Source organism: Thalassophryne amazonica, chromosome 1, assembly GCF_902500255.1.
Source record: "Thalassophryne amazonica chromosome 1, fThaAma1.1, whole genome shotgun sequence".
Classification (NCBI taxonomy): domain Eukaryota; kingdom Metazoa; phylum Chordata; class Actinopteri; order Batrachoidiformes; family Batrachoididae; genus Thalassophryne; species Thalassophryne amazonica.
Genome location: NC_047103.1, coordinates 51,670,529 through 51,698,095, shown reverse-complemented (window position 1 = coordinate 51,698,095; position 27,567 = coordinate 51,670,529). Strand labels below are relative to the sequence as shown.

General features: G+C 40.4%; 2 protein-coding genes across 2 annotated transcripts in view; both read right to left on the bottom strand.

The window, feature by feature from the left end:
* c1h8orf34 (chromosome 1 C8orf34 homolog) overlaps nt 1-13,734 on the bottom strand; it is a 295,839-nt gene extending 282,105 nt beyond the window's left edge. The window contains exon 1 of the mRNA XM_034169848.1: nt 13,539-13,734. Within this exon, the coding sequence (XP_034025739.1) occupies nt 13,539-13,607 (69 nt within the window). The 5' untranslated portion in view covers nt 13,608-13,734. The remainder of the gene's footprint in view (nt 1-13,538) is intronic.
* A 4,144-nt stretch (nt 13,735-17,878) lies between these two features.
* prex2 (phosphatidylinositol-3,4,5-trisphosphate-dependent Rac exchange factor 2) overlaps nt 17,879-27,567 on the bottom strand; it is a 432,315-nt gene continuing 422,626 nt past the window's right edge. The window contains exons 40-41 of the mRNA XM_034169827.1: nt 25,707-25,774; nt 17,879-17,997 (exon numbers count right to left, since the gene is read on the bottom strand). Of these exons, the coding sequence (XP_034025718.1) occupies nt 17,952-17,997; nt 25,707-25,774 (114 nt within the window). The 3' untranslated portion in view covers nt 17,879-17,951. The remainder of the gene's footprint in view (nt 17,998-25,706; nt 25,775-27,567) is intronic.

Here is a 27,567-nt window from a genome sequence, read left to right as displayed (position 1 = left end):
CAGGTGACCCTGAAGCATCCCTTAGTTATGCTGCTATAGACAGACTGCTGGGGGGTTCCCATAATGCACTGAGTGTTTCTTTCTCTCTTTGCTCTGTATGCACCACTCTGCATTTAATCATTAGTGATTGATCTCTGCTCCCCTCCACAGCATGTCCTTTTCCTGGTTCTCTCACTCAGCCCCAACCAGTCCCAGCAGAAGACTGCCCCTCCCTGAGCCTGTTAAAAGGGAGTTTTTCCCTTCCCACTGTCGCCAAGTGCTTGCTCACAGGGGGTCGTTTTGACCATTGGGGTTTTTACGTAATTATTGTATGGCCTTGCCTTACAATATAAAGCGCCTTGGGGCAACTGTTTGTTGTGATTTGGCGCTATATAAATAAAATTGATTGATTGAAACATTATGAAGCATAAAATACGACAAAGGAGACGCCGGACTGTTGAACAACTGAAGTCGTACATCAAGCAAGAATGGGAAAGAATACCACCTACAAAGCTTCAACAATTAGTGTCCTCAGTTCCCAAACGCTTATTGAGTGTTGTTAGAAGGAAAGGTGATGTAACACAGTGGTAAACATACCACTGTCCCAGCTTTTGTGAAATGCATTGCAGGAATCCATTGCAAAATGAGGAAATATTTGCACAAAAACAATAAAGTTTATCAGTTTGAACAATAAATATCTTGTCTTTGTGGTGTATTCAGTTGAATATAGGTTGAAGAGGATTTGAAAATCATTGTATTCTGTTTTTATTTATTTATTTATTTATTTGTATTTGTACCATGTTCAGAGGCTCATGCGCACAGCACGTGTACAAATCCATCAGGGTGGGTTGAAGCGCAGTCTGGGAATTCAGACGGCTGTCCTCCACAATTCTTATTCCCCCAGATGTGACACGAATCCTGTTTGTGTTTTTTTTTTTTTTACATTCCGCCTGATTCGGCTTGGCTCATGCTCATTTGTACTAAGTGTGGTGGAGGTCTTAGACTCCAGGGAGGGTTCACAGCCACGCAGAGGGCTCTGATCAAAAGTGGTTTTGTTCGTCACACCCAGGGATGTGTGAGAAACTTAACACCATATTACAGTGAAAGCAACAATCAGCATTTTGTTAATAATTACTGGCCTAGAATTACACCCTGCCTTGTTAAGGCACCAGATCTGAGCACAGTTTGAAAAAAATAAATGCCTGGTGTTGCAGCCCGAACAGTCTGCCCCTAAAAATTGGTCCGCCCTGCCTACACTGTGCATTCATCATTTCAGAGCTCAGCCGCTTGTCTGAGACAGAGTCTCCTCACCCAAAGCCATCAAATTGATTAATGGGATTATTAACCATCAGATGACAAGGTACAACCTCTTAAATAATTCTAAAGTCAGTTTTAAGCAGAAACAAGACAGTTTTAATTAATCAGAAATGAGGAGATACTCTGACACTTTGAAATGACCGACGCGCAATGAATGCATCAGCTAGCAGATCGTGTCACTGCATTGCTCTGATCGCTTCATCCGTCTTTTATGATGAAATAATGCTGAATTTATGTGGAAATGATTGTTGTATAAAAGCTTCAGATATCTGTCGCTGAGATAGATGATGACTGGAGTGCAGTTTGAAGCAGAAACAAGGTGATAATCCATGAACCACGGCTAATGACGCATGCGCAGTGAAGGTAGGGTGGACCGAATTTTAGTGGGGACCGTTCGGTTGGCGACATCGGGCTTTTAATCAAGGAAATATGGTGCTCACTTTCCTCAAATTGGCAATTGTCAGTGCTGAACTTCATTTTGTTCCTCTGTTGCAAATGGACACATCCAGACTCCTCTGACGCAGTACATTCGGCGTTTTGCAGTTATGAAATCTCGAGCCGTCTGGCGGTCCGTGACTCATGCGAGAGATCGTTTCAGCAGAGTTCCGGTTTAGGGCACAATGTAAACACACGTCGTGAAGCGTGGACAACAAGACATCGCGCATAGCAGAAGTTTATCACAGGTGCTACACCTCCTCTAGATAACCCTCTCAACTTGAGAGAACATGTCATCATAATCGCTCATGAACTCACTGAATCATGGCATCCCCATCCTTGCCATTGTTTACATGTTCTGAGACAGCGGAATTCTGCTGGCACCGCGGTGCATTCTGGGAAGTGTAGGTGACCGGCAGGGGCATCATAGGAAATTACGAAACAATGAATACAAGAGGTTTTTTAATGGAAATGCATTGCGATGGGGCGAGACGTTTTGTCTGATGTCAGTGAAAATCCGGGATATATGATGTTTATTACATGGAAAACCATATATAAAAAAACTGGGACTTTTGCTTTTGTCCGGTGAGTGCGAATATCTGATTTATACGATGATGGTTTATGCGAATTTTACTGTACTTCACACCAGATGTGGGACAAAGTTACCATCAAGTCACTCTCAAGTCATGCATCAGTAAGTCCCAATTCAAGTCTCAAGTCATAATGACCATCAACTGTTTGCAAGCTAACTTGAGACTTGCAGACTGATGACTTGAGAATGACTTGACAGCAACTTCGTCCCACCACTGGCTCACACACACAAACAAAATCTCTGTAAATTTACAAGTTTTCTTTACAGTCAAATGTTGTCACATAAAGCCTTCTAGAGGGACCAAGGCTCAATAACTGCACTGATTTTCACTGATATGGTTTCTGTGAGAGCAGATACTATAAGACACTGGGCAATATGTCATTTTTCTGTCGAGTAGCTACTCGTATATTGTTGCTGAACAGTTTTTACACAGCCGTAAGCATAAGTTAAAGAGGTTTCTCACTAGTCTTGCTGCACGTGTATTCAAGAGTTGTGTGGTTGTGTTGTTTAAACCACACCGTGATGACATTTTTTCCTCATCCTAAACTCATATTCGGTCAGATCACACTGTGCAGCACTACAGCATCAAAGCATCTGTGTAATGATGAGTGGTGTTACTCACTCTGAAACACAGCTTATGATTTACCAGAGCTGACTGATTTTTTTCCCTCTCTCATTAATGAAACAGTTGTTTTGCAGAGATAGCAAGCTGAAGCGACACTGACTGAATATTCTCCAAAAAAAAAAAAAAAAAAGTGATGCAGCCTTTCACAATAACTGAAGTAATTGTGCTGCAGATTGGTGTCAGACACTCGCCCATTTTGAGTAAATTGATATTCTTTTTGAACACCTACTCTTTTGCAATCACTTAGCAGTTTCATTGCGGCATTGCACTTCACAGAAGTACAGTGATATTAGCCCAGGCTTTCAAGCATGTCAGATGAATGGCTTTAATTAAAGGCCCCGTGTCGAGGATTCTTTATTACACTCAGTATGAAGCTCACTGTAAAGAGCTGCAGCATATCTTTAAAATGCAGGAAAACGACATACACTGCCCTCCAAAAGTACTGGAACACTCGGTATTTCACACATTTTAGTTTGTTTATGCCATTTCAAATACAACAAATAAAAAAATTCTATAATTATCTTCCTGAAACTCAAATTGAAAATAAATCTATATAGCTTGATAAAAATTAGTTAAAAATATAAAAGCCAAGACGATGGGTTGCATAAGTAATGGAACACTTTGGTATAATACAAGGTCTGTCCATAAAGTAACGGTCCTTTTTATTTTTTTCAAAAACTATGGATTTGATTCATATGTTTTTACGTCAGCCAAGCTTGAACCTTCGTGCGCATGCGTGAGTTTTTCCACGCCTGTCGGTTGCGTCATTCGCCTGTGAGCACGCCTTGTGGGAGGAGTGGTCCAGCTCCCTCGTCGGATTTTCATTGTCAGGACATGGCGGAATGATTTGGGCTTTTTTTCACCATCAGAATTTTTTCAGAAACTGTTAGAGACATGCAGCTGGAAACCATTCGAAAAATTTATCTGGCTTTCGGTGAAAATTTTACGGGCTTCACAGAGAATAAGGAGTGTTACTACAGCTTTAAGGATGGCCCACAATGGCGCTCGGCACGCCGCGCTGCGACGATGAGGCAGAAACCACCAGATCATTTCTAAACGGATGGCTCTGTGGAGCCGGGACCGTCGTGTGCAATTTCTCTGATTATCACAAGAGCTGGACATCAGCCATTTTCTGGCAGATTTCACTTTTAACAAGAGATTTTGTCATGGAAAGCCGCGCGGAGGCTTCGCGCGTCACGACCGATTCACTGATGAAGCCAGACAAAGAAACACCTCTGTTTCGGAGTGCCAGACGACAAGTTGGGACAAGCCTATCACGGCTTTCAGTGCTTACCAGTCAAGTGAGTATAAGAGAAATTGTGGAGAGCTGGACATGTCCCAACTTGTCCTCGGAGCTCAGACCGCGGCACCGAGTGCCATTGTGGGCCGTCCTTAAAGCTGTAGTAACAGTCCTTATTCTCTGTGAAGCCCGTAAAATTTTCACCGAAAGCCAGATACATTTTTCAAATGGTTTCCAGCTGCATGTCTCTAACAGTTTCTGAAAAAATTCTGATGGAAAAAGAAGCCCAAATCATTCCGCCATTTCCTGACAATGAAAATCCGACAAGGGAGCTGGACCGCTCCTCCCACAAGGCGTGCTCACAGGCGAATGACGCAACCGACAGGCGTGGAAAAACTCACGCATGCACACAAAGGTTCAAGCTTGGCAGACGTAAAAACATATGAATCAAATCCATATAGTTTTTGAAAAAAATAAAAAGGGCCATTACTTTATGGACAGACCTCGTACCTGTAAATAATCAGTTTTATTGCCAGTTTTCTTCAGACAACTCAGGGGATGGATACATGAACATTCCCAAGAACAGTGCGTCAAGTCTCTCTTTTTTTTGAACGGCATGAAGATGATCGAAGCACATCATCAGAGTCTGAACCAGAGCGTGATCAGTTTGATGATGAAGTGGACTTTATTGTTCTGGTCTGGATGAACACGAGAGCAGGTGGATTCACCGACATGCACACAGATCAGCACAGGGGATCGGACAGCGCGCTTCTCGTTCCACCTTCTCCAGGACTCATGCACTACAGCTTTCTGCTCCAGCGCTGAGTCCTGGAACACAGCAGGGTGCAGACACACACTGCCCCAGCAGTCAGTAGGCCCCAGGGGTGGAGAATACAGGAGTCCAGTTTGAGACTTTCCTCCCAAAGTCCAAAACACCTTTTTCTATTGTCTTTTTTTTGGCCACTAACACAGTTATAATATAACGTTGTTTATGCTACATTTTTACATATATTTTTGAAATTTATAATTTATATTTGCAATTTAAGTTATAAAAATCGTTTGTTAAACATATTTCTAGTTTTCATAGTAAAAATATAACTTTTGTCTTATTCAAATTTTAGGTTGAATTAGGGTCATTGTTTTAATGCAGTATGTCAGAATGAAAAAAACCATAAAGTCACACAGGTGAGGTTATGCTGAAAAAAAATGATACCAAACAAAGTAAAGTAAACAGTTCTTTAACGTAAATTATGAAGGTAAAACCAAAAGTAGTCAAAAATGCCCAAAAAACCCAAGACTCCAGAGGGTTACTATGAAAAATAGTTGTGTAGTCTTTTTTGAAAAGTATTTTTTTATAAAACCCCAAATGCAGGACTGTGACAGGATTACATAAATAATGTGTAAATCACCTAACCTTAGCCTTTACATTTCTGAGCACCTCACATTTTTCTGTGTTATGCATCTCACAATTTTTTATATTTTTTTTTGGGGGGGGGGGTGCAATGAATACTACCTGCCCTGACGAAAGAATTCTAGGGGAAACACTGTGACCTCAAATAAAAAGTATCTTACTAGAAACACCAAAAGTATTCTCAAACCTATCCAAGAAACTTCTATGACCCACTGTGTCAAAAGCTACTCAGAGATCCAATAACATCAGCACAGGTGCAGAGATAAAAATCAATGATCAACAATAAATCATTCAACGCTTTTGTAAGAGTTGTTTTGGTGGAAAGATTAACCCTGAAACCTGACTGTACCTGTCCAAACAGGGTGTTGTGAGAAAAATTTGGAGATTGTTTGAGAAAACCTTCTCCAAAATCCTTGAAGGGGAAAAAAAAGGTCAAGTTCAAAACAGGTCGATAATTGGGCATGATCTCAGGGTCAAAACCAGACGTTTCGCAACAACATCCTTGAAGCTTGTCGGAAACACCTTAACAGAGAGTGACAGGTTTAACATGGTAAGAAAGCAAAAGCTTGAGGATGTGCCAACATTCTTTCACCACAATAAGAACTCCTGCTCAATCCCTCCAATAAAAATGTGAGTTTCTTTGAGTAGATGCAAATGGATACATTTGCTTTCTGCCACCATCGAAATGCTCAAGCCCTTCCGAGCATGACACAAAAGCACTCTGTCATGAGGGCAGAAGCAGACATAGATGGTTTACCAAATACTGCCCGAGTGTGGTCTTCAACTGTGCACCGTCCAACTGCTCTGAACAGTTCAGAAATCATGTACATTGCTGGTGGTCAAAAAAGACAAAATGCAGATCAGGAATGCAGGTCACAAGTCCATGGAAGTGTTGCTCTGTAAAGTGACTGATCATTGGAACAAAGGTGTTTTTGATCACAGGGACCACCTAACAGTTACAAACCAGACTGCTTTAATCATGTCCAGCGGATACATGAAGCGGATAATGGCACAGAGAGCCAAAAATAAAAGCGGAAACACACAACAAGGGAGGCCAGAGAGGGTAATACGAGTACAGTGAGAGGAGGAGAGACAGGTGGAGAAGGAAAAACAAACAGAGCACATGGAGGTCTACAGTAATGATGCTCTCTGCCTCACACGCCTCTGTCCATGGTGCTGAAACCAGCCTCAACTGTGTTTAACACGCCGTGTGTGTGTGTGTGTGTGTGTGTGTGCTGCAGAAACAGCTCACACATCAGCACTTTGTGAAACACGGGACACGCACGTGAACACTGTGCACATTAAAATCTCCATCCAATTATCACGACACGCCTCTTCTTGGCCTCACACATCAGCAGTGTCTTACTTAGAGACGGATGTTTTGTCTGTTGCTCCACTTTCACTCTTATTAGGTTTCGCTCCTGTGAAATTGGGCTGTTGGCAAGAAAATGGGACAGAAAATAAAAAGGCAGAAGTCACACCCTCCCCAGGTTTTTTGGGATTCCACACAGAGAATTCCCCAGAATGATACTATGAGTCTACAGTACGGCCCTGTCCTCCGCAGCAGGACCACAGGAACATCAATTCTGCCATGTGGTCTGGATTTCTTGAATTTCTACAAATTGTGCCATTGTTGAGACAAGTAGCAATGGAAAATCATTTCAAAAGAACACACACACACACACACACCCATACATTTCTTCTCATTATTTTTGTCTTTCCTTGCAATTACAGATGTTCAAGTGGACCTGAAAGTGCTATACAAATAAAATTCATATTCAGACATAACTAGGCATGAATAAACAAGCCTTTGAAATGGTTTGTGAAACAAAAATGTAACCAGAAACTTTTGGTATTTTGCTAGGAACAAAAATTAAGCCAGAAACTTTATATTTTTTTTATGTTCTGGAACAGAATTATTTATTTAAAATAATGTTAACTGGTTAATGCTGTTATTTATTTCTTGAAAAGGTTTCCATTTAGAATGACTGAGGTTCACTTCCTCATGTGGAGAGCAAAGAAAAGTTTACCAAGTTTACCGCGATCAAGTGACCTGTGTCATTTCGCATTCTCAATTATCATAACAATGAAATATTGCAGACTGCCAGTCTAAAAAAAATGTTTGTTTTAGAAACATTTTTAAAACTGATAGAATCCAAATAAAGGCATTTTTTTTGTTTTTGAACAGTTAAATTTGATTCACTGAAAGTGGATGTCCTTTTGTGTTGTCTGCGGGGAGGAGAGCAACACAAAACGTGTTTTTGAAAACTACACAAACACACTGCTTTGCTTTAAATATGCAATAAGTCTACATCAGGTGATGAGGCAGATTTTCTCTCTCTCTTAAAAGGCTTTATTTTACTCCGTGTGCTCTATCACATACAGGTCTGGTGTATACGAGGTCTGTGATAAAAGTAACGGACCTTATTATTTTTTTCAAAAACCATATGGATTTGAATCACGTGTGATTACATCAGACATGCTTGAACCCTCGTGGGCATGCGAGAGTTTTTTCATGCCTGTCGGTTACGTCATTCGCCTGTGGGCAGTCTTGGAGTGAGGAGTCGCCCACCCTCTCATCGTTTTTTCATTGTTTAGGAATGGCTCAAAGACTGCTGCTTTGTTTGATAAAATTTTTTTCAAAAACTGTAAGGCACAACTGAGTGGACACCATTCGATAAATTCAGCTGGTTTTTGGTAAAAATTTTAACGGCTGATGAGAGATTTTGGTCTGGTAGTGTCGCTTTAAGGACGGCCCACGGCGCCTGACGGCAATCTGCGCTTCGAGGCGGCAGCGTCTTGCTGTTTCAAGTTGAAAACTTCCACATTTCAGGCTCTGTTGACCCAGTAAGTCATCAGAGAACTTTCAGAAGAAGTCGGCATGAGTTTATTCGGACATTCCATTGTTAACGGTCATTTTGTAATGAAAGAACGTGCGGGCAGAGTCGCATGTCGGGCCGGACCCGACCGCGGGGGGTCGCGACAGGAAAAACACCGTTGGAAATCTTAACGGGCAAGTTGGAACATGCCCAAGCTGTTAAACAATTTCTCAGTTACTCACTTGTTGAAAGCCATCAAAAGCCGCCTGAATATTACAAATGGTTTTCAACATGGAGGTGTTTTTCCTGTCGCGGCGCACACAGATTCGCCGAGTCGTCACGGAAACAACTCGGCGAATTTGCGCGCACATCTTTCATTACAAAGTGTCCTTAAACAGTGGAATGTCCACATAAAGTCCTCATGCCGGCCTGTTCTGAATCTTCTCTGTTCTCTCACGACGTCCTGGGTGAATTAAGCCTTAAATTAGAATGTTTTCAGGTCGAAACAGGCCGACGACGGTGCCTGGAAGCGCTGCGCGACGTCCCGCTCCGTGGGAAGTCCTTACACCGACAGAAACACCCCATAATCTCTCATCAGCCGTTAAACTTCTCACCGAAAACCAGCTTAATTTCTCGAATAGTGTCCACTCGGATATCCCTCACAGGTCCAGAAAAAATGTTGATAAAGCCATGCGCGCCATCCGCAGCGGCTATTCAGACAAAGAGATTCCGACGGGCGGGGTGGAGCACTCCTCACTTAAGGCCTGCCCACAGGCGAATGACGTCACCGACACGCGTGAAAAAACTCACGCATGCGCACGAGGGTTCAAGCTTTTTTCTGACGTAAAAACATATGAATCAAATCCATTTATTTTTTGAAAAAAATAAAAAGGGCCGCTTTTTTCATCACAGACCTCGTACAACATTTTCAGTGTCCCACAGCTGACATGGAGCTTTATTAACCAGGTCAAGAACAATATTTTTTTGTTCCAACCGGTTCAGGAATGTAAATTTTTTTGGGTGAAACCCAAAACCAGAAATGTTAAAATACCGTTTCCGTTTGGTTCCAGTTAGTGTGCCTTAACAGTGTCATCAACTCAGAACATGGCGCCATTTTGGTTCCAACTGCGCTAAACTACGGAATGAACCTTTTATGTTTTTTTTTTTTAACATTTTTCAAAATCATTTAACCACATACAGCAACACATCCAGGTAAGGGTGCTATCAAAATAAATATAAAAACAGTTAAGCTATGAAATTTACAATTTATGATGATTTGTTTAATTAATTTAAAGCCTGATTTATGCAGCTGCAGCTCTGTAACTCCGCGTCATGCAATGACGTGTGTGAAAGTTTAAAATTCTCCGTCTCTGGATTATGCTTTATTCTGGACTAATGTGACCCTCAACAAGCTTTTCTTTCTACAATCATCACTTCCAAATCAAAGGTAAGCTGTACAATTTCCTCTTTTACCAACTTCATGCTGTAAATGTGCAGACTTTTCTGATCCATTTTTAATCAGCGTGCACACTGTAAAAACTATTATAATATGATGGCAGATGAAGAATTAAAAGCAGAAAAGTATCAAATCACAGCCGTTTGTGTCCGATTTAACAAGTGCACATCAGGCTGCGGGTCCGAGTCTGCGCATGGTGTGGGAAAAAAAACAAACAAAACAGTTTTTTAATCACAGAAATGACTCCGGTCCCACTTTCCTCAAATCAGCGAGTGTCAGAGTGCTGAACTTTAATTTGTACCTCTACACGTCCAGACTGCTCAGGGTTTTTAATGGAAATACATTGCGATCAGACAGGACATTTTATCCGATGTGAGCAAAGAATCTGTTGTAGAAAATTGGATATATACAGCGTTTATTACGTGGAAAACAATACAAAAACTTTGGGATTTTTTTTGTCTGGTGACTGCGAATATCTGGTGTATATGATGACGGTTTAGGTGAGTTTTACTGTATATGGGACTGAACACTAAATTTACCTACCTCGCAAAACTTTGATGATGAAGTCGCTTCCATCCCACACAGCTGACTTTATTTTCCCAACTTTTTCTTCTGTTGGTATCTGAAGGGAATCTGTACATCTTGAAGCCCTTGCTGAGTCTATTTGTGCATCCAAATGCACAACAACCCGACATTTTCAGCAAATAAATAAATAAAATAGCTGGATTTACATACAGACAGATTAACAGCCAAGCTGTTTTGAACCCAATATGGCACCATGAGTCACGTAACCTTTTTTTCCCCGACTAATCATGTCTCCACTCTCTCAATTAAGGCACTCTAGTTCCAGCTGGGGAAAAAAAAAAAAAAAAGCCGCTTCAAAGGTCTGGTAATAAGACTCAATGAGACACTAACACACCACTATGTAATATATATTTGAGACGTATTCATGTTAGAAATCAATTATTAGATACCATGTCATACTTATGAGATGCTAATTCACAATGCTGATCCAACATACCACAACTACAATATAACAAAATATATCAGTTACAACATACTAAGTCTGAATAATTAGGACAGTTCAGAATTATTTATAATTGTTTTTCTCGTAATGATACACAAACTGTGTCTTACTCACTTCACGCCCCCCCATTCAGGGTCGCCACAGTGGATCCACCTCAGTTCTGCATTTTGATTTTGTACAAGTTTTACGTCGACGTCCTTCCTGATGCAACTCCACATTACATGGAGAAATGTGACACGATCGTCTTGAACCAGGAACCTTCTGCCCTGTCATAAATGTGACTTAATGTCAACATGACGTACTGTCATTTTGATGTACTACCTTTAATTCTGACTTAATATCTCATAAGTATGAATTAATATCATAATTCTGATTTATATTTGTGATCTGTCATAATTCTGATGTACCAGTTACTTTGACTTGATCATCAATAACTTGATATACAACCCCTGGCAATAATTATGGAATCACCGGCCTCTGAGGATGTTCATTCAGTTGTTTAATTTTGTAGAAAAAAAAAAAAGCAGATCACAGACATGACACAAAACTAAAGTCATTTCAAATGGCAACGTTCTGGCTTTAAGAAACACTATAAGAAATAAAGAAAAAAAAATTGTGGCAGTCAGTAACGGTTACTTTTTTAGACCAAGCAGAGGGAAAAAAAAAATATGGACTCATTCAATTCTGAGGAATAAATTATGGAATCACCCTGTAAATTTTCATCCCCAAAACTAACAGCTGCATCAAATCAGATCTGCTCGTTAGTCTGCATCTAAAAAGGAGTGATCACACCTTGGAGAGCTGCTGCACCAAGTGGACTGACATGAATCATGGCTCCAACACAAGAGATGTCAATTGAAACAAAGGAGAGGATTATCAAACTCTTAAAAGAGGGTAAATCATCACGCAATGTTGCAAAAGATGTCGGTTGTTCACAGTCAGCTGTGTCTAAACTCTGGACCAAATACAAACAACATGGGAAGGTTGTTAAAGGCAAACATACTGGTAGACCAAGGAAGACATCAAAGCGTCAAGACAGAAAACTTAAAGCAATATGTCTCAAAAAAAAAAAAAAAAAAAAAAAAAAAAAATGAGGAACGAATGGGAGGAAACTGGAGTCAACGTCTGTGACCGAACTGTAAGAAAACACCTACAGGAAATGGGATTTACATACAGAAAAGCTCAACAAAAGCCATCATTAACACCTAAACAGAAAAAAAACAAGGTTACAATGGGCTAAGGAAAAGCAATCGTGGACTGGATGAAAGTCATATTCAGTGATGAATCTCGAATCTGCATTGGGCAAGGTGATGATGCTGGAACTTTTGTTTGGTGCCGTTCCAATATTTATAAAGATGACTGCCTGAAGAGAACATGTAAATTTCCACAGTCATTGATGATATGGGGCTGCATGTCAGGTAAAGGCACTGGGGAGATGGCTGTCATTACATCATCAATAAATGCACAAGTTTACATTGATATTTTGGACACTTTTCTTATCCCATCAATTGAAAGGATGTTTGGGGATGATGAAATCATTTTTCAAGATGATAACGCATCTTGCCATAGAGCGAAAACTGTGAAAACATTCCTTGCAAAAAGACACATAGGGTCAATGTCATGGCCTGCAAATAGTCCAGATCTTAATGCAATTGAAAATCTTTGGTGGAAGTTGAAGAAAATAGTCCATGACAAGGCTCCAACCTGCAAAGCTGATCTGGCAACAGCAATCAGAGAAAGTTGGAGCCACATTGATGAAGAGTACTGTTTGTCACTCATTAAGTCCATGCATCAGAGACTGCAAGCTGTTATAAAAGCCAGAGGTGGTGCAACAAAATACTAGTGATGTGTTGGAGCGTTCTTTTGTTTTTCATGATTCCATAATTTTTTCCTCAGAATTGAGTGATTCCATATTTTTTTCTCTCTGCTTGGTCTAAAAAAGTAACCGTTACTGACTGCCACAATTTTTTTTCCTGATTTCTTATAGTGTTTCTTAAAGCCAGAAAGTTGCCATTTGAAATGACTTTAGTTTTGTGTCATGTCTGTGATCTGCTTTTTTTTCTACAAAATTAAACAACTGAATGAACATCCTCTGAGGCCGGTGATTCCATAATTTTAGCCAGGGGTTGTATAATGCTGACTTACTATGTCATAATTCTGTTTCAATTAACTTAATATATCATCAGTATGAATGTGTTTAAGTCTGACTGTCAGTTTTGATTTATCATCCAATTATTTCTGACGTAATCTAAATAACTGGCTTAATATATAAATTGTGATTTATAATTCTGTCATAATTATGACCATGTCGAAACTGACTTAATACCAACACCATGACTTATGAGTGTCTCTGAATAATGAGAAAACACTGTTGAATGATATATAATTTCCATCATGCAGAAATGGTCATCCATTCAAAAAGAAAAGATTTTATCATCTCAGCACAAAAACAGAGGACAAACGTTCCTTCAGTGTCTGTGATCCGACCAGCGGGACGTTCACGATCACGCCAAAGTGCGTGAGAATCGAGGTTTCCCTGCAGTTTTCAAACTCCTGTGCGTCTTTGCGCTGCAGACGTGCACATCCGAAACGAGCTCGTGCGCTCCTCTCAAAAGGGGCAAACAACTTCACACTCACCTCAAACAAAGGTCCGATTTTGTTCTTTTCCAGATACGACTGAATTCTGGACTGTTGCGGAGACGCCATGAAGAACCTTCGGTGCCTCGTCAAAGCTTTTACCGAGATGAGATCATGAGCTTCGTCTTCAGGAGGCGAGTCACCGGAAAAAAACAAAAATTATTATAACAGTAAACTGTGCAGAAACGTCAGGCAGCAGCGGTCTGCAGCGGATCCGCGCTAAGTGGCCGGTGCATTATGGTCCTTCAGCCCGGGACCGTTCCCGGCGACAGCTTCTCAATCTGCACAATGCAACGGGACATGCAGCAGCTCCGTCTGTGCACAGATTACAAATCTTCCGCTGCTCCACACAGCCACGCCCATTCAGCGAGGCCACAGCCACGCCCACTACATTAACCGCCAGCATCTGCCCTATCAGCAGTTCTGCTGCTAATTAACGGTGCACCAGTAATTAAAGCAGGTGCAGTACGCGTGTGTGTGTGAGATAAGGGGAGACCGGGATGGGTGTAACAAAAAATAAATACACAAAGTTTAAAACTAGCCTATAAACACAACTAATACTGCATTCACATGCTGACGGTGGAAAAACCATCACGCCTTTTGCTACACTGTGCAGCCACACATGATTGATGACTACATCACAACTTGCTAATTTTTCTCTTTCAACCACATGGGCAACAATTTGCTTCACTGAAAGATAAAATAGTTTTAACATTTTGTACAGCATGTAAAACAGAACGCTCTGACCCTGACAGCTGCTTAAGAAAGTTACGTTTTAGTGAGGCTGCAGCTTTATTTCTGTAATACGACATAAATTATCCGTTTGCCAGATATAAAACTGTGTCCCTGCACCTCATCTCTCGCTGCACACCATTAAAGGATAAACATCCAATTCATTCTTATGGCTGCAACAAGCAGAAAAAGGAATATTTTAAACATTTCATGGCACTGTTGTGGTACGCAGGTGCTGCAGTCACAGCTGGCGGTGGCAATATTTTTGTTGGCCCCTCATTGAAATCAAAGCCATTTTTTGATTGCCTAATTGCCATTTACAACCATCATTTTCATACAGCATCATTCCTAATTTACTAACCTTCAAGTCGATTCAATTTATTCATTTTATATAGCACCAAATCACAACAGAGTCGCTTCAAGGCGCTTCACACAAAACAATTCAGAGAATAAAATAAAATGAATTAAAAGATTAAAAAGCATAGTAAAAGAGTAAAAAGTAAAAAAAAGCATAGTAACATAATATGCCAGTATGCTAGCTATATGAAAGGGAAAATAAGTGCATCTTAAGTCTGGACTTGAAAGCGTCTACAGAATCTGACTGTTTTATTGAGGCAGAGAGATCATTCCACAGAACAGGGGCACAATAAGAGAAAGCACTGTGACCCACAGAATTCTTATTCACCCTAGGGACAAAAAGTAGTCCTGCATCCTGAGAATGCAAAGCCCGGGCTGGTATGTAGGGTTTAATTAGGTCAGCTAGGTCGGAAGGTGCCTGCCCATCACAATTTTATAGGTTAGTAACAGAAGGGATGCCAAAATGAGCAAAACCTTATAGTCAAAAATAAATATAAAATGCATTGATCATGAGAAGCCACCTGTCTGTGCACGAGTTTGTGAATATATTTGTGAATCAATTTTTTGTTCTTTGTCTTTCGGCTGTTCCCGTTAGGGCTCGCCACAGCAGATGAATCGTTTCCATCTCACCCTGTCCTCTGTATCATCCTCTGTCACACCAACCACCTGCATGTCCTCCCTCAGCACATACATAAACCTCCTCTTTGGCCTCCCTCTTCTCCTCCTACCTGGTGGCTCCATCCTCAGCATCCTTCTCCCTATATACCCTGGGTCCCTCCTCTGCACATGTCCAAACCATCTCAATCTCACCTCTCTGACTTTGTCTCCAAACCATCCCACCTGAGCTGTCCCTCTGATATGTTCATTCCTAATCTTGTCCATTCTCGTCACTCCCAAAGACAATCTCAACATCTTCAGCTCTGTCACCTCCAGCTCTGTCTCCTGTCTTTTTGTTAGTGCCACCGTCTCTAAACCATACAACATAGCTGATCTCACTACTGTCTTGTAAACTTTCCCCTTCACTCTTGCTGATATTCTTCGGTCACAAATCTCTCCTGCCACCTTTCTCCATCCACTCCACCCTGCCTGCACTCTCTTCTTCACCTCTTTACCATACTCTCCATTACTTTGAACAGTTGACCCCAAATATTTAAACTTATCTACTTTCACTTCTACTCCTTGTAACTGCACTATTCCACCAGGCTCCCTCTCATTCACACACATGTACTCAGTCTTGCTCCTCCTGACTTTCATTCCCCTTCTCTCCAGAGCATATCTCCACCTCTCCAGACTAGACTCAACTTGCTCTCTACTCTCACTACAGATCACAATGTCATCTGCAAACATTATAGTCCATGGAGACTCCTGTCTGATCTCATCTGCCAACCTGTCCATCACCACTGCGAACAAGAAAGGACTCAGGGCTGATCCTTGGTGTAATCCCACCTCCACCTTGAATGACTGTCATTCCTACTGCGCATCTCACCGCTGTCACACTATTCTTGTACATGTCCTGCACTACCCTAACATACTTCCCCGCCACTCCAGACGTCCTCATACGATACCACAGCTCTTCTCTTGGCACCCTATCATAAGCTTTTTCTAAGTCCACAAACACACAATATTGGTGAGTCACTGTTGTGGTTTTAATTTTGATGTGAAATCATTTGTACTATACAATTTTTTTTCATATACTCAAATGGAACACCGTTTCAGTTACTCTCAGAACAAAATCAAAATTAAAGTCATTAAAGCCACAGAATAGATTTTGGCCTTATGAAACATTTCTAGGATCCAATTAAAAAAGAAACTTTCTTTGTTAAATTGACCAGCAACACCTATTTTGAACACTGACCTAAATTAAATCACCCCTCGCTGTATCGCAGTAATGACTCATGTTGCACAGCTGATTTTTGAATTAAATTTGGGACACCAAAATTTCTATTCTGAGCCACAAACATTTTCATAAAAATAACTAAATAATGTCTCTTTTGACCTTAAGGAAATGACTCAATGTTTTTCAGTATTTTGGTGATTGCTGGAACATCTTTGTTAAAACAAACATTGTCCAAAGCTGCCACTTACACGTTCTTTGCTGAAATGGTCCAAATATGATTATGTTGACTAAATAAAGACTGTGATTGACTTTTAACTCCAATCAGAATGAGAAGGAGCTGAAGATATTTAACTTGTCTTTCGTGTAAATTTAAGAGAAAATGGCCTTCCTGTTGATCCGTGAACCAAAGAATGAAAAGTTTAGTATCGTACAACCAAACACCATAACAAACAACCCCATGTTCCCCTAATGACTGTTGACGGTGTTATTTTACCAGCAGAGTAATCCACTGTAGAATCAATGGCCCCTAGTATGTCCATTTGTCAAGACAAATAATAGAACATTCATCAAATGTTATTATGTTAATATGTTTTTTTTTTTTACATACAGCATTTTAGTGTTTTGAAGAAAATCTGCAAGCACTGATCATTTGTTTTTACAATAATCAAATATAAATGTACAGTTTACAGGAAATGGTATTGGAGCTTACTGATACAGATTAATAAGACACCACGAATTTGTTTCGGTGGTCGTGAGCAAGTCATAAGGTCTATAATGACAATAATAAACAACAAACACTGTAATCCTGAGTCAACAGAAAACAACAGAATGTCTCTCAAAACTATTGCATGTTAATATACTTTTAAACTGTTTTTCATATGCATGCATGCACTTGCCTCCTATCAGCACAGATCCCGTTTTTACTGAAAGTGCAAGTTAAGTAAATAAGGACCATGTGAAAAAAATGTGACAAACCATTCACATGGTAATTTAATACTGAAAGAACTGACAAAGAGATGATGTCAGAGCTGGAGGAAAAAAACAGCAATATTACATATATATATATATATATATATATATATATACTATGCTAAATGTGTATTCAATATGATTTTAACCACTTTTATATTGCTTATTACAGACACAAATTAAAGCAATGTACTGAAATGCAAAAGCTCCTCCTGAAAGCAACATGATTATCAGAGAACGGGCAGGATTCTTTTTGTCTCACTGAGCTGTTAAACTGGATTCTCTGAGCACATAAATGAAACTTCTAAAAAAAAAAAAAGCATACAGTATATAAAAAAGGCACTTAAAATATGTATAAAGTACAAGAGTGAAAAATACAAAGTCTTACAAAAATACTATTTGCCATTTTTATATTTGGATCCTTCGTGGGTGCAGGGCGGTTGTAGGAACAGGAGGCGTGACACTCAAAGCTGCTCTGGATGTCTTCATGAACATTGTGGATTATGGTGCATTATGATTTACGAGTCACCATCTGGGGGCGGAGGCTGGCACAGTTTGTACAACCTGTTCAGAGGAGCACACAAGCAAGGCTGCGTTAAAGTGCTTTCACACACACGCAGCACAAAAAACACTGAATGTAGAAAAATAGAGCGATGATCTGCTTATATGTCAGTGAGTACTTCACACTTAGAAACCTAAAATGTTCAGTGTTCAGGAAGCACAGTCAGGAAGAAAGCTGTCAGTGTCCATCGGTGGCAAAACATATTCAGCATTAAAAGCTCTGGAAATAAAAAGAACAAACAAACAAGGGGCAAGGAAGTAACTTGTGCTAATTTAGCAATGTAAATCCACACTGGACCTGCTGTGGCGACCCCAAGTGAAGAACAAAGGAACAGCCGAAGGGACCTTCTTTTTCACATAAGGAAACTAAAATCAAATATGCTTTTTCAACTGATGTGGTGAATTTATTGTTTCTGAGTTACCGTGTTAAACTGGAGGTGATGGACTCATTTATCTATCTACTGACTCACCGCATTCATAGAATTTATGCATTGTAGGAATACCCTTTGCTGTATAAATAATGAGAGGGATGTTGTTTGTTTGCTTTTTTATTATAACCAGTGGTAGAGGTTTGTTTGTTTATCTGTTTGTTTGTTTGTTTGTTTGTTTTTGGTAGGGAAAAAGGTTGAGCCTAAGTACTTGGTGTTTGTGTGTAGGGGGCACATAATTTATAATAAATGTGCAAATATACATTTTAAAAGTGTAATATGTCTACTACACAGAGTTGAGTGAAATAGCAATAAATAATACTTTTCCCAATCTTGATTGGTATTGATATTTATTACAATATATAATTTAATAATGCTACCAGTTTGATCCTCATATTGGCTGAAACTTGAGGAAACCAAAGGGTTCATTAGGTTTCGTCTCTTATTGTGTTTTCATTTTGGGAAGCACTTTGTATATAAGTTTATAAATATTAGTGCTGTTGTTGTAGCAGGAGTGCATGTGCAGAGCTTTTATTGTGAAAGGTCAGGGCAGGAAAAATAAACCTGTGAAATCTATTTGAGTTTTAGAACGTAATTTTTGTGAAACAGTCAGAAGCATCAGTTTACTTCTATGATTTAGTGCATTTATGTGCTGAAACAGTGTCTCGATCACTGGAAACCACACCTGCTCCTAGTTTTCATCACTAAACAAACATCCACTAAGTGGGAAAGCATTTAAGCCGTGGTTCCACTGAATAATGAATGATGAAGAATGAGCCACATAGCATGTTTTTGTGGTACGAGTTGAGTTATCCAACATACGTGGGAGAATAGCGGCTCTTAGAGGCAGAATATTCGGCTAATGAGGCCCATCTCTGAGTGTGGCGCTAATTTCGAGAAGTTCAAAATTTAGCAAAAACAGCATGGGGCAGTTTGTGTACGAGGTGCTATGGGGACAAACAAGGATTTTAGACGCATGTTTGTGGTAAGTACGAGGCTGTTAATAGCCCATTATCAGAGTACCTGGCAGGCTACGAGGACAGAACAGGCTATTTTGGCTCAGCACTCTCGTGCACTTCATCGTGACAATCCCACCCACTTTGTTCAGCTGGATGCCGTGCTTTGTGCGCTGGACACTGCGTATATAAAATAAATATTTTGTAGCGGATTAATCATTTTTTCCCAGAAAACACCTGTTGAAAACACCTCTAATCGCTTCCGGAAGATCGTTTCAGCTGGAGCTTCTTTCTCTCTCTCTCTCGTGCGCTTCATGAGGTGTATTTGGAATAATCTAAAAGGTAATTATTTGTAATGTTTATTTTGTAACAGCTTGGGAAAACAGGTGCATTTTCATTCCTTCTTATGAGCTGCTGTAAAAAGTATTTTATGATAGATTTAACATCTCATTATAATTGATCAGATGAGCTGCACTGTGATGCGGTGCGCTGACGCAATGACTCACATGCAGTGTTTTTTAAATTGTTTGCGCAATGTTCATATACGTGGCTCATTATTTAAATAATCACTGAAATGACAAATTCATACATGGCTCATTATTCATGGCTTTATTATTCAGTGGGACCAGGGCTTTAGTAAGTAGCAACTGTTTAACTTTGTCACAATCACAGACTGTAAGGCTAATCAGACAAGATTTAATTCCTTCAGATCACAGTTTTCCTTTAAAATTTCCATACGTTTTTATTTGCTGAAGTAATACACTATCACCCTCACTGATGGTCTTGATGATCTTGCTCTCACACAGTGCTGCTACAGACTGAACTCATATTTACATTTTTTACTGTCTTTTTCATCCACAAAAGAGCAAAAACAAGCCTTAAATTTTTACATTTGATAGCAGTCACTTGCATTCCAACAATTTCGACATGACCCTACAGAGAGGGCAGCAGTTTTGCTCTCTGACCACAATGTTTCAACGCTAATCGTCCTCCTACTTAATTATATTTGTCAATTTCACTAAAAGCTTCGAAAGAGGCTGCCCATCACACAAAAGCCTATATATCAGAGCCAAATGGCTGAGGCAGTCCTCGGCATCATCATGGTGCTACTGAATGCAGGGAGCTTCCTTTTAATGGACACATTTGGAAACAGCCCTGCACAAATAAATGTTGTCTACAGAGCCACTGTGCAAATGCATGCACATTTAGAGCACCTGATTTAAAGTAAATGTTCAGTGATGGGCTTTTTGACAGCACAACCACACATCAGTGACTTGTTGGTTGGGAATTTCGTCTTACTTTGACAATTCACAAAATTATACAATGGTTTTAAGTTCATTTCACCTTTAAAATTAATGGCAATGTGCTACAAAAATCACCTTCTAGATATTATTTACTTGAGAAGTTCATCACATTGAGTACTTTTTGTTGTGTTGCCAAATGCGCTACAAGGCAAAAATGACACCTTTTCAACAAGCTAAAACAATTTAGGGCACCAGGGGCCTCATTTATAAAAGTGTGCACATATAAATGAATGTTTGCACCTTTTTCTCCAACACATGAACTGGAATTCATGAAGGAAGGATATGCAGTGAGGGCACGTTGGTGGCCAAGCGGTCAGTGCACTTGCTTCCAAAGCAGAAGGTTCCCAGTTCACGACCACCTGTACCCATTGACCATATAATGTACAGTTGTGCCAGAAAGGGCTCCTGGCATAAAAGCTGTGCTAAATCAACTGCAGATGCATACGTGACAACCATGAGCAAAAAAAAAAAAAAAAATAGAAGATTAACCCATGGCACCTTGGACAAATGTTGATAAGCTTACCATTGACAAGTAATGCTTTTCTTCTTCTTCTTTCTTTCAATTTTTTTATATAGCACCAAATCACAACAAACAGTTGCCCCAAGGCGCTTTATATTGTAAGGCAAGGCCATACAATAATTATGTAAAACCCCAACGGTCAAAACGACCCCCTGTGAGCAAGCACTTGGCTACAGTGGGAAGGAAAAACTCCCTTTTAACAGGAAGAAACCTCCAGCAGAACCAGGCTCAGGGAGGGGCAGTCTTCTGCTGGGACTGGTTGGGGCTGAGGGAGAGAACCAGGAAAAAGACATGCTGTGGAGGGGAGCAGAGATCGATCACTAATGATTAAATGCAGAGTGGTGCATATAGAGCAAAAAGAGAAAGAAACAGTGCATCATGGGAACCCCCCAGCAGTCTACGTCTATAGCAGCATAACTAAGGGATGGTTCAGGGTCACCTGATCCAGCCCTAACTATAAGCTTTAGCAAAAAGGAAAGTTTTAAGCCTAATCTTAAAAGTAGAGAGGGTGTCTGTCTCCCTGATCTGAATTGGGAGCTGGTTCCACAGGAGAGGAGCCCGAAAGCTGAAGGCCCTGCCTCCCATTCTACTCCTACAAACCCTAGGAACCACAAGTAAGCCTGCAGTCCGAGAGTGAAGCGCTCTATTGGGGTGATATGGTACTACGAGGTCCCTAAGATAAGATGGGACCTGATTATTCAAACCTTATAAGTAAGAAGAAGAATTTTAAATTCTATTCTAGAATTAACAGGAAGCCAATGAAGAGAGGCCAATATGGGTGAGATATGCTCTCTCCTTCTAGTCCCCGTCAGTACTCTAGCTGCAGCATTTTGAATTAACTGAAGGCTTTTTAGGGAACTTTTAGGACAACCTGATAATAATGAATTACAATAGTCCAGCCTAGAGGAAATAAATGCATGAATTAGTTTTTCAGCATCACTCTGAGACAAGACCTTTCTGATTTTAAAGATACTGCGTAAATGCAAAAAAGCAGTCCTACGTATTTGTTTAATATGCGCTTTGAATGACATATCCTGATCAAAAATGACTCCAAGATTTCTCACAGTATTACTAGAGGTCAGGGTAATGCCATCCAGAGTAAGGATCTGGTTAGACACCATGTTTCTAAGATTTGTGGGGCCAAGTACAATAACTTCAGTTTTATCTGAGTTTAAAAGCAGGAAATTAGAGGTCATCCATGTCTTTATGTCTGTAAGACAATCCTGCAGTTTAGCTAATTGGTGTGTGTCCTCTGGCTTCATGGATAGCTAAAGCTGGGTATCATCTGCGTAACAATGAAAATTTAAGCAATACCGTCTAATAATACTGCCTAAGGGAAGCATGTATAAAGTGAATAAAATTGGTCCTAGCACAGAACCTTGTGGAACTCCATAATTAACTTTAGTCTGTGAAGAAGATTCCCCATTTACATGAACAAATTGCAATCTATTAGACAAATATGATTCAAACCACCGCAGCGCAGTGCCCTTAATACCTATGGCATGCTCTAATCTCTGTAATAAAATTTTATGGTCAACAGTATCAAAAGCAGCACTGAGGTCTAACAGAACAAGCACAGAGATGAGAGCCTTCTGCAGAAGGCTTTTACAAAGTAGTACAGCTCAGTGATAATGACCTTTTGACCCCCAAATCAATAGCCTTCTTGGGGTCATCATGCCTAACACACATATCAAATCTCGTGACAACTAAGCCGTTATAAAATAAGTTATTACACTCACACCGTTTTTACAAAATATTCTTCAGTGACCGTGATATTCTACCTTCAACATTCATATGTTTCTTGGAGTCACTGTGCACAACGCATAGACCTAGTTTGATGAAAATTGGACAATTATAACTGAATTCATTTTGATCACAAGTATGACTGAGTGACTCCTCACACATAGGGTTGTCGAGCCCACTGGCTGTGCCATAGGAAAATAAAGGGACAAGCTGAAGGAACCTTACTTAATTTTCTAATGTGTGGTGAGAATGCATGCTTCAAACCAGGATTGTGCATGTTTGTCAAATCAAGTGAAAATGATAAAGTGAAGCAAAATTGAATGGAAAACAACTGTTTTACATTAAATTTACTACCCAGCTTTACCTTGTCAGACACAGACAGGCTGTATGAGGTCTGTTAGAAAAGTATCGGACCTTTTTATTTTTTTCAAAAACCTGATGGATTTGAATCACGTGTGCTTGCATGAGCAAACCTTGAACTTTCGTGTGCATGCGTGAACGTTTTCACGCCTGTCGACTGCATCATTTTCTGGTAAGCAGCCTTTGTGTGAGGTGTGTGTCGTGCGCTCTGCGTTTTTTCATTGCAAGGAAAAAGACAGAACGCCTGGAGCAGTGCCGCATCAAATTTTGGGCGACAGCCAGGTGGAAACCATTCGGATGATTCAGACGGCTTTCGGTGACTTTTCAGTCGTGTGACTATCTGAGAAATTGTGGAAGAGGTGGGCATGTCACAGCATGTCCTGTGAGACTTCAACACGGAGGCGCTTTTGCTGCGCCGTTAGCAGCAGCATGAATTTCACAGCCACTCTTCATGGCCAAATCTTCTGTCACAGTAGAATGTGCCGAAAAAGTGCTGATGTCCACCTCTTCCGCAATTTTCGGATAGTCACATGACAGTCCCGCATCACCACAGTTCACTTTGGAAATGATCTGGACATTTCAGCATGTTGATGGCCGCCCGGAGCGTGGCTCGCTCTCCACCGTTGTGCGGATGTCTTTAAACCGGTTGTACCGCTCCTTAATCTGTGTGATGCCCATAGGATCGTCACCGAAAGCCATCTGAATTATCCGAATGGTTTCCACCTGGCTGTCACCCAGTTTCTGGCAAAATTTCATATGGCGCTGCTCCAGTCATTCCGTCTTTTTCCTTGAAATGAAAAAACGCCGAGCGCACGACACACACCTCACACAAAGGGTGCTTACCAGGAAATGATGCAATCGACAGGCGTGAAAAAGTTCATGCATGCACACGAAGGTTCAAGGTTTGCTCATGCAAGCACACGTGATTCAAATCCATCAGATTTTTGCAAAAAATAAAAAGGTCCGATACTTTTCTAACAGACCTCGTATATGCAAATGAGTGAGCCTCTACATCCATGTTTGGCTAAAGATGAGTGTGCACAGCAAACATGTGCATGTGTGTACACTTTCACCATAATGAGAATGATAAAGCAGAGCACTTTGTAATTCTGGAAAGAATGCATATGCATATTTTTGTGTGTACATGCAAATGCACACAAGGGGTTTGCAACTGTGTTGGCTCAAGACCAAGATCCAGCCTTTGAATGACTTCCTGAAGTCATTCATCTGCGTGCAATGAAAGTGTTGAATTTGTTTAGAAATTCATTTATTTTAGCAGGGACATTCACGTCTCTGGGTCTGAGACATTTGAGATCAAGACACCTGGGAAGAGTTTATGGAGTCACGAGGATCACTGGACACAGGTGTTTGGCGATGCCGATAACTTTGCGGGAGAACAGAGGGCCAAGTCTTTTGGGTATTGGAGCCTCATTTATAATCATATAATCACTTTAATGATGCGTACGACAGTTACGCATACGTTGTGATGTCAAATTGTTCACATACGTATGCAAACTGTGACCCATGTGTAAGATCATTGTGGACAGGGTGGCAGCATTATACATATAACACATCTAATTATCACATTTTATGATTTTTAACTGGTCAAAAATGAACATGAAAGTCAGCAATCATAGCTTTAGGACCTCATAGCTTTAGGGCCTCAAGTGGTAGCTGAATGTCAGCTCTCTCACCAAGAGAGCACAACAGAGGATATACGTTCTGTGGCAGCTAAGGAAGTTCAACCTGCCAAGAACAGTGATGGTGAACTTCTACACTGCCATCATTGAGTCTATCATCTCCTCCTCCATCACTGCCTGGTACGCTGCTGCCACTGCTAAGGACAGGACTGCAGCATATCATCCATGCAGCAGAGAAGGTGATCGACTGCAATCTATCATCCCTTGAGGACCTGTACACCTCCAGGGCCCTGAGGTGAGCAAGGAAGACAGTGGCCGATCCCTCTCACCCAGGACACAAACTTTCTGTTACCCTCCCCTCTGGCAGACGGCTGAGGTTCATCAGGACTAAAACCTCAAGACACAAAAACAGCTTATTTCCATCCACAGCTAGACTTATAAATAATGTCAGAGGCCCCTATTTACCCTGCATCCCCACACTCACACAAAGTACAGACTGATCATCCCTGTATTGTTCATCTGCATGCCTGCACAGCCCCATTCCACCATATCATTTGACAATAAACTTAGCTTTGCCCATTTGTCTATTTGACTCCTTTGCTTCTAACAGAAGTATTTCTTTCCTTTTCTTTTTATTGTTGTTTATGCACCTATTACTTCTTACAGAAGTATTTTTTTTATTGTTGTTTATGCACCAATGACACCTTACTTGGCGATAAATTCAATTCTGATTATGTTGATGGGCAGGACTGCAGTTTTACCTTGGCACTGATGACGGCGTACGGTCCCTGACTCCTAGATTCTTGGCAGAATTCTGAACTCTTGCCCCCTGAAAGACACACAGAAATCATCAAGTTGTGACATTGTGGAACAGACACAACATAGACGCAAAATACATATTTACCCCGTCATGATTAGTCCTCAGGAAATACATGTCGAAACATCGCTCTAATACCAATATGTAGCTGATATGATGAAAAATCCCTGACAAATTCATGATTTTTTTTTCATATCTCTAATATTGACTGGAAAGATGTCAAACCATCTAGCGTATTTTTTTTTTCTCCTGAAAATAGGCTCCAGCCCCCCTCAACCCTTACTAAGCTGTTGAAGATGAGTGTGTGTATATAATATCATGTAGACGTGAAACAAATAATGCAGATCATGATTTGGTGGAACAGTGGACCATCACCCCTGGTGCACGTATGCGTTTGCAGAGTGCCCTCTCATAATCAACTGTAATCCATCTAAATTATGTTAAGAATGTTTGGAGATTTTTCCAGATTTTAGATACATGGGTTTCTATTGTTCTTGTGTTGACTACATTTGTTCACAATCATAAAATCTGAAGTATTTTTATATTCTGGAAGTGAGTTACGATTGGACACAAACTCAGCTAGAATAAATCTCCGGAATGTATTTTATTTCATGATTCAAATTCTCCACACTGAGATTGCATTTTGTGAGGAAATAGCAGCCACCTGTGAGAAACAGGCATAAACGAAAACAGCTCTCATAAATATCTTGGGAAGTAAAGTGGGTCTCACATGACGCATTTTGATACCCTACAAATTTAAACCACAGCTGCTGTGTGCCATATATCTACAGTATATTGATTTATTCAAAAGAACAGGGGCTCAGTCATGAGTAAAAAAAAAAGAAAGCCGGAGTAAGGAATTTCAAAGATAAATGGTGCCTGCATGTATGACTGCGTGTGTATGTGCATGCACAGTCTGCAGACAGTAAACGGTAGGAGGGCAGGAGGGATGTGCATGAAGCAACTGCACTGACAAACAGACCTCTGTGTTCTCTGGCAAACACACACCCAAAAATACACAATCAAATCCTTATCTGATGAGTGTCGTCTGTGAACAATGAGGGAGCGAGTGGACTGATTTGTATTAGCTGGCCTCTCGCTTACATCTTACTGTCTGACCCATGCTTTTACATCGATTACTCCATGCTTATCTCAGCATCAGTGCCGATACCTTTAGACGTAGATGTACCACATCTCCCTAAAACAGCGGGCAGTCCAAGAAAATCATCAAATTAAGTGACATTAAAAAAAGAAAAGCTTTACATAGTTCCTTAAACTGAAACTGGGTTTTCCACACTACTACATCATTACATGTTATAGACAATGATGAATTTTCACTTCACATTTCTATTTTGAGTACTCAACGCTATTTGGTCTTTTTTTTTTTAAAGACTTAATCTTCAGCAAAAACTGAAATGTAATACTCTGTCCAAGTCTGAATGGATTAAACCCAATATTCTCAAAGCTGGACAAAGCCAAAAAGCATCTTAAAGCTAAGATGTATATGAAATCACATTCATGAAGAACTTTAAATCAAGGCATTGTAATTAAAGTCTCCCTCACTGACGTATCACTCATTACAGTTGTGTAGATTTAGTCAACTGACAGGACATGTAAAGAATGCCTGTCTGACTGTCATCATATGGCAATTTGCAGGGGTTATATTTGATGCCATCTGAAGGAGCTGATCAACTCCAGACCGAATTATGTGTATTCACCCACTGAGATCTTTCCAGGTATGTGGACCTCCGACTGCAGACACCACAATATGAGGCTATTCAAGCTCATTTGACAGCAATGAAAGA